At 37.6% G+C, this 8,425-nt stretch overlaps 1 protein-coding gene across 2 annotated transcripts; it reads left to right on the top strand.

Annotated features, from left to right (window-relative positions):
- Window positions 1-198: 198 nt before the first annotated feature.
- Window positions 199-2,552, top strand: c3h5orf24 (chromosome 3 C5orf24 homolog). Of its 2 annotated transcripts, none has more exons than XM_036524878.1 (2): window positions 199-413; window positions 1,819-2,552. In XM_036524878.1, the coding sequence occupies exon 2, from the start codon at window positions 1,825-1,827 to the stop codon at window positions 2,437-2,439; it is 615 nt and encodes a 204-aa protein (XP_036380771.1). In that variant the 5' UTR covers window positions 199-413; window positions 1,819-1,824; the 3' UTR covers window positions 2,440-2,552. The 2 variants fall into 2 exon arrangements, with proteins under 2 accessions (XP_036380771.1, XP_036380770.1); XM_036524877.1 differs by having other exon boundaries at window positions 1,822-2,552.
- The last annotated feature ends 5,873 nt before the right edge of the window (window positions 2,553-8,425 follow it).

The following is an 8,425-nucleotide window of genomic DNA, read 5'->3' on the forward strand; positions in this document are numbered from 1 at the left end:
GAAGGCTACTCTGCCCACATAAAACATGTTAAATCGTTTTAAGTTCCAAACTGTGCGTGCTGAAGCAGCTGTTTAAATATGATGAAAATTTCAGTGATTATTTTCTCTTGTGTTGCAGCAACCCCCTCCTTTTTTCAAAGACTGCGCATGCGCAGGTTTTCTCGCCTGTCTTATTAATTTTTAATGGAAATGGCTGCCTTTCTCAACCAAACCTCTCTGCAACAGGAAACTATACCTCGAAAATAACCAACGTTTCGGATATTCTTGCAGTCTAGAGAGACATACAACTGACTTGTAGTAGTTGATCGCTTGCGATCTACTGCAAAAATGAATCTGCTTTAGGATTTAAAGGATGGAAGATCTGTCGTTTTTATATTTAACCCTTTGCATTCCATGATCTGCAAACAATCGAGGTACAGTAATTTGTTGTTTTTTTTAAATTACGTAATGGTGCAAGGTCCAGTAGAGCCAAAACTGCAGTTTGTAGACAGTCTTCTTGTTTTTGTCGATGCGAGTTACTTAAGAGGATGCATCATTTTTTTCTTTATCGGGAAAACAAAGAACCCTTTTGTTCGTTTACAGTAACGTTATGATTGTCTATCACAGCAGACGAGAATGGTATAGGATATTCTAGTCAGGATTAATAGTTCGATTCAGTCTTGACCACAGAAATTTAAAGACAAGGCGTAGTAGGCCGACTATGCATTTTATTCGAGATCAAAGAAAAACCTCCGGGGACAACAGTGCCCACTATGTAACTAGCTTGCGAGCTAGCACTCCTGCACACGGTGTATGTGCATTTAACATTAGGTTACTGCCATATGCTGTAGGTAGCTGTGCTGAATTTTTTAACCGATGGCAATGGTGACAATGTGTGTTCCTGGACATGACTGCATTATAAACGTCCACCTCGCTTAGCTTTCAAGCATCTGCAAGTAAAAAATTAGCTCGTTAGCTAGCTGCCATGTCAATCATAAGCAGAGGAGAGCCAGGCCGATTGTTTTACCCTACTGATTTAAGAGATTCTATAACAGTCCTTCAGGAAACTACTTCACGTTTTACGTAGGTGTGCTTTTGTGTGGTTCATTTGCATATATTTTTGTGAAGGCTCTGTTGATGTATTCACGAAGAAATCTTCGTTGATCAAAATTTATAATCAAGAATAGCCTACATTACCTTTGTGGTAGTTACATAAAACTGTGTCATATGAGTTCTAAATATGTAGTACAGCTACAAACTGTACTTTCTTGTAACTGTCAAGTAGCTGTAACTGTTACTTGTTGCAAAATGTGTCTTGAACCTTTTTTATAATCTTTCATGACATTCCTTGGCCAAAAGCACATTACAGATAGTTACAGAGATGTATTGTTTATGTTTTATTTTTATGTAGAATTAATTAAAATGATCTGGCCTACAATTACTAAGGGAAGGAACATTGATTACATTGCATTCATTTCTTTACATTGATACATGTAAAATGGTTGATTCATATGAAAAGAAAATAATCCTGTTTCAAGTTCTTGTTTCAAATTAGTGTTAGGCTCATCATAATATGATTTATTATCATTTAGCTGACGGATGTTATTGGGACCATGTCTTAATTGCATGAGGCCAGCATTTTTGTAGACCTTGTAGGGTTTTACAAGTTTGAGTTTTACTCACCTTGAGAGTTCACCATTTTATTATTTCTGTGCGCAAGTCAGTGTTTTTCAGTGTTCAGATCAAACCGGAGAACTACTTGTATTTAACAGCATGGAGTTCAGCAGCAGTGAGATACCTGGCAATGTGACATTCCTTGCACACATTTTGTTCCCCCAGCAGAAGATGATGCGCCAGGTTGCCAGCAACACTAACGACTACTGTATGAGCGGCAGACCGTCGTGCCTAGCTGAAGACGGTCGACACCCCACCAGTCACTTTGACCTATGCACCTCACAGTCGAACAAATTCTACCCCCCTCCTCCCCCTCCCCCCTTGCAAATGCCCCTGCCTCCACTTCCACCCCCGCCACAGAACCCCCTAAAGCCCATGTCCTGCCAAAGGCAAGATGTCCGAAACGAACCCCTTCCCCAAGCGGGCGGGGTCAAAAACAATGAGAAGCCTGAGGACTCCAAGAAAAAGAAAGGCACAGGAAGATCCGGCAGAAGAGGAAGGCCTTCCGGGACCACTAAGTCCGCAGGCTACAGAACCAGCACTGGGCGGCCGCTAGGCACCACCAAGGCGGCGGGTTTCAAAACGAGTCCAGGAAGGCCTCTGGGCACGACCAAGGCTGCAGGCTACAAGGTCAGTCCAGGCCGGCCCCCTGGCAGCATCAAGACCCTCTCTCGCCTCACCAAACTGGGCTATGGTACATGCAGCGGTGCGGCCTTCCCATACACCATGATGCACAAGAGAGGTTTGTGCGAATCCACTGGCAAAGAGAAGGAAACTAATGAGTAAAGTTCCGCTTTCCTATCTATCACATTGCTTGTGAGGAGTAAAGATTTGAGTGCATGTCCCAAGTGCTGTCGGTTAGAGAGTGTGTTGTAATATTTCCAAAACTCTTGTGAGGACGTAGCGATGTTAAAAAAAAATAATTTTACCTTTCGATTGGCATGTACATCTACTCTGTGTCTGCCTCAATCAGATCTGTTTTCCATATGAATATATATAAAATATATATTGTGTGTGAAACAAAAATTGAAATGCTATGGTCATAGTTTCACATTAGAAAGTAGTTTTTTTCTTTTGCCACAGGACTTCCAGTGAAAAAAAGAAAAAAAAAAACCTGTTACTCGAGTATCTAACACCAGTTTCCCTCATTTGTTGTGTCTTGCATGCTGTCATTTACAATTGAATAAATATAATCATCTAATTGAAAAGCTTTTTATCTTTAAAATCTATATTTTAAAATTTTGATATCTTCGATGCTGTTTAAAGCAAAAAAAGTCACTATCCCTTCGCTATAGAAGTGCATTTTTTTCCAGTGCAGTCTTTTTGAAAGTCACTGACTCACGTTATTTGTCACAAGTATGTAGCAATTGTGATAAATATAGTCAGCACATGTAGAAGGGACAACGGATGGGGAATATTTTATACAGTGTCCCCAAGGGTGCAATGAATTGACAGGGCATGACTGTCGTCTTACACTCCAGGAGTAAAAGGTTTGCCAAACTGTAAAGCTATAAAGCTTTAGTGAGTCAGAGGATGGGTAGAGGATTGTGACTGTGACCACTCCAGCAACTTTGGTATCCCTCCATTTGTAGTTTTTTGTCTTAAATCAATTGTGCAAGAATTTGGGATCATGGTCTGAACTTAACCTTAAGTCTGATCATGGTCTGAATTTAATCTTGACATCTTCAAATGAAAATGAGTTTTTTGTAATTCCCTCGGGTCTCTTTGCCCTTGTAAGACGTATATTACAACAAATAAATCATTTTTTATTCTTACTGTATGAATAAAATGGAGATTGGTTTTCATTTTGTTTGAGGACATAATATGTGCTAGACAAGAGTGAAAGAATGTTGGAAGATGCATACCATTCAAAGGCCATGCTGATATCCACAGATCTAAATGGTGCTATATGTTTCAGAATGTATTGATGTAGGCTTGTTGTTCAGGAGAGTGTAATGTGTACAGTTATTTCAAGATTCCTTGAAAGGATTATTAATCCTGCCCATCGTATTGTATTAAAGACCAAACCACGCTGATAATATTACATCGGAAATACTGTGTGGCCTGTTTAATTTGTTGATGTGTTTGATACAGGTTAATGGTATTTAATGGATCTTACTGTCTTTGGTCTTCTACACCAAATATGGCTTGCCATTATCTGTTGTAATAAGGGAAAATGCTATTCCTCATCTCACCATAAAATATTGAGACTTTCAGGCATTGCAATGCCAGAAATATGGCTGTTTGTGTTGTGAACTGAATTTAAGTGACAGACAATCAGCCAGTTATATGCTTTTACAAATGGTGTGTACCAGATAGAGATTTAGCCATCGTGCTAATGGGTGTATGTTACAGCTGATGAAAACATAAAATATGTTCATATTTTAACATATTAATGTAGCATCTTATGTACAGCTTTCATTATGACTAATGATAGTCCAGTTGAAATAATACTCATGGATTTTGCTACTTTAACAAGAATTGATCACCAGTACATTAAGAGAACATGTGTTTAACTATCATGTAAAAGCATATATATATCACTGAATAGATTATATTTGTGTGTGTGCTGGTATGAATGGTAGCACTGTAGGCTGATGTTGATTTAACCTCCCTTCATGTGTTGTGAAGTACATCTAAAACATTTTCTGTCTGTACTGAGTGACAATAAATTCAAGGTTGTAGGGCAACAGTCTAACAATTACGAAACATTTACAGTTAAAACTGGGCAACGTATAGGTTTTGTTATTGAGAACATAAATTCACTGATGTGTTACAGTCCTGTGGCAGCCATTTTGAGTGCAATATTAAATGTGATGTTGTGTGTTTTATGTTCTGTTCATTCCATTATTAGTATTGATAGTCATTTGAAATTTTGTATACCACTCTGGGCTTTTTCCTTAAAGAACTCCAAAAATGTTATTGTGTTTTGTCCCTGTAAAAGGTTAATAGTATTTGGGGATTTTTAAAAAAATGGAAAACATACAAAGAGTTCCAAATGTTTATTGAAAAATGAACCAACCTCAGTGAGCTGCGATATCCTGCAACCATTCTGCATACTTTTTTTCTTTTTGCCCGTAACCAAAGAATCTGTAATCTGCCTCTTAACTTTCAAAAATTATGTGTGAATTTACGTTTGTGCATGGTAGCTTGGCTCCTTCAATAAAATCAAAGCAGCTGAATAAAGGTCAAAATGAATCTTCTCATTTTAAATGGTAGATTTTTCTGCAACTCGCACAGGAAAAAAGAGCACTTATTTACCTCTACTATTTTTACTATAATCAAGAAAATTAATATCTTCTCTTTATTATGTTTTTTAATAAAGATTACATAAGTTATGTGTATTCTAAAGTGTGTATGTATGCTGTATGTAGATTTTAGATGTTGTCTGGTCATCCGGAGCTTTTCCAAATAACCGAAACTATTGGTAATTCTATAAATGCCTAAGAAAAACAACACGACATTCAGTAGAGCGTTGACCACTGCTTTTTCTTTACTTTGTATATTGCAGTGCTATTTTACTGCCTTTGTAGTGCCTATATGTAGCAATGTCTCATATTTGATACAATGTTTATAAATTCATACTCATAATATTGCTATGACCACCTGCCTTTGTGCTATTATGAAGAGGGGCTTTGTCATTTGCTTGACATTGTGGGTACAATATTCAGTTTATATGTATTTAGTTCACTTGTATTTTACTTTGATAACATAAGGTATTTTAAGATGTACCTTTTGCTTTGGATGTCTTGTGAGAATGAACCCTGTTGTTCAAATTATATGACCATTTGTGCTTGGTTTCTATCACACAGTTATCACTTGTTTATCAAATGTGTACTGATATATTGCTTGCTATAACACTGTTGTTAGAAATATGTTTGTGAACCTAAGGTTTTCATCTAAGTAGGGAAGAAATTGTATAAAGTATTCTGTATCAAAACAAACAAACACACACACATACCTGGGACTAAATAACAAGCAGCATTCCAAAGTGGACATTCCTGCATCGCTGACTTCATTCAGTTCAATGATGAATGTAGGCCGTTGACAGCCTTTGTGTGGTAGTACTATGAGACACAAAGCCACATCTTGTGTGGATGTATTGACAGGGTATATTGTCCATGTCTTCAATACATTTAGAAAACACAAAAGAACCGATAGCCGGTTGTGTAGCCTTCAGGGCAGATATTTACAGGGAAATATCGTGAATAGCTGTCAAAAAAGAGCAATGTAAGTGAACTGATAGACATAATCGTGTTTGTGTTTTGCTCATAAATGTGTTGAAGTTGTATAAATGACAGAGAAATCCATCACATGCTGAACTTTGTTTTCAAGGGCTTGTCTTTTTTTCTCTCTTTACAGTTCTACACAGTTCTACTAGCAGAAACCTTCATGGACTTCAGTTACACTTTCCCAATAAATCATTTTTTGAAGATGTTTTTCTCCTCAACAGACACATCCATTTTGACCAAATTATTTACTTGGAAATGAAGCCCAATAATCGACATATTATAACCAGAATAGAAAACGTATGTATTTTATTTTCTTGTTTTGCTTTCCCTGCATGATTGTTGAGTGTGGAGACAAGTTGTGTAATAAACCTTAAATTGATATCCTGAATATTGCTTGCTTTCTAAAAAATGACTTAATGGATTAACCCCTTCATTTCATAGCAATGGGATCAATACATTTACATTTTAACATTTTTTTTTAACCACAAAAAAGATACACTACCTATACAATACACACACACACACACACACACATATATATATATATATATAATATATTTTTTTCCACAGTAAATACAACTGAGGAAAAAGCTACTATTAAGATCAATATTGAAATTTCTCTAGCGGTGTTGCTGTACAAAACATTATATTAAAGTTCCTGGATAGCTTCCTATCCCATATTCTGAAGTAATACTCTATCTTTGGACCCTTAACCACTACAGCTGAAAAATGAAGAATCACATTTATACAGTTCTTGTGTAGCACTCTGTAAAACTTGCCCTACTTCATGGACAGTTGCACATTCCTTTTAAACTTAAATCTGAAAAGACAAGGATGAAACTGTGTGTAGCCCTTTTACACATGAACTGAATTAGTCCTTGTGCATACCAACGGAGTGCCTGATGTCCATTCCAGCATTGTAGAAGGAATGTCTTCTAAAAATGAATTTAGAATTAATAATGTGTGGGTTTTTGAGGTTTTTTTATGAATACATGTTGAAGATATTACTGCAAATAGCAATGTTATAATACAGTGAGTGTATATTGTGCTCAGTTCATATACTGAATGCAGTATGGTGTTTTAGGAGAGAAATTTGAAATTGAAAGCTTGATTGGGAGACAAACCATGACAAATGGAAACTTAATTGTACCAAAGCCTCCTGAAAATATGCTGCTTGCAGGTTCTGTAGCAGTATACAGCTGGCAACCATCACTCCAGACAGAATCTTAAGTTAGAAAACAAATTGCAGTATTAAAGCCCCAATAATTACAGTAAATCACTTGTGTTCTTTTAGCATGTTGTATTCAGTTGAAATTCATAGTAATTTGACAGTAATTTGAAAGAGTGTGTGCTAACAGATTTGTAGTATCATAAATCAACCCAGGGAGATGTATCATGATGGAACCCTGGCAACAGTTAAAATAGGGCAACATAGCTATGGATGAAACACAGAGTACATATGGAAAGCAGATTTTCAATCCGTAACAAAGACCATAGAGAGGCTTTTAATTACATTATTGTCATTTATCTGATGCTCTCATCCAGAGCAACTTACATTGGTTACAATTTTTACATGTCATCCATTTATATAGCTGAATATTTACTGAGACAACTGTGCGTTAAATACCTTGCCCAAGGGTACAGCAGCAGTACCCCAGCAGGGAATTGAGCCAGCAACCTTTTGGTTAAGAGCCCTGTCCCTTACCACTATACTACACTGAGACGGTCTTCTCCCACATGATGTCTCACATGATGTCACATGAGTCTTTTCAGAGTCACAGGCAGAATTTCAGTGTACTATGTTTGGAAATCATCTTGGGGATGAGTAGATTGCCAACTGCCTGTGACCATAACGCTGCGAATGTCCCCAACGTCAGTAATCCAAGTGGCCACAAGGGAACGACTGTGGCTTTGAATCGTGGACATATGGCTTATGTACTGAATACCAAGAAATGGGACAGCTTAAGCATGTGTGAGAGATTCTGTTTTATGGAGTCTGTTTTTTTTTTTCAGGCTCACCAACATGCTCATTGCATCTAGCGTATCTGTCGGTTTACGCCCTCTCTGCCCTAAACAACTCACCCTGCATCAGAATAATACAATTACACATTAAAGAGCTGGAGTTTGGATTTGTGGTGGGCAAAGCGTTTTTTGATCTGAGAAGCTGCGATGCGGCTCCGCTGACTTCCGGGTTCCTCAGCTGTTGACAGCAGCCGATTGACGCAGAACAGAAATGACCGAGAGATAAACGACCCCCGCAAAATCTACGCAACATCTGCGAAGCGTGTCGCGCAAAGAACACCACCAATGACACGAGCGCTGCACCACGTGACCATCAGCACTCTGTTAAAACCTTTCTTCGCAGGTTTTTATAAATGGTCATGCTATAGCATCAAATATGTTTTCTCTTTAAAATGTGGTTTCCCAAAAATAGTAATGGTTTGTACCTAAATTATTAATTTTCCCCCCGAAATCGGTCACAACATAACCAAACCGAGAGTGGAAGAGGAGACTAAGCGAGACCTTTGCCCTGGAAATAG

This window comes from Megalops cyprinoides, chromosome 3 (genome assembly GCF_013368585.1).
Source record: "Megalops cyprinoides isolate fMegCyp1 chromosome 3, fMegCyp1.pri, whole genome shotgun sequence".
Classification (NCBI taxonomy): domain Eukaryota; kingdom Metazoa; phylum Chordata; class Actinopteri; order Elopiformes; family Megalopidae; genus Megalops; species Megalops cyprinoides.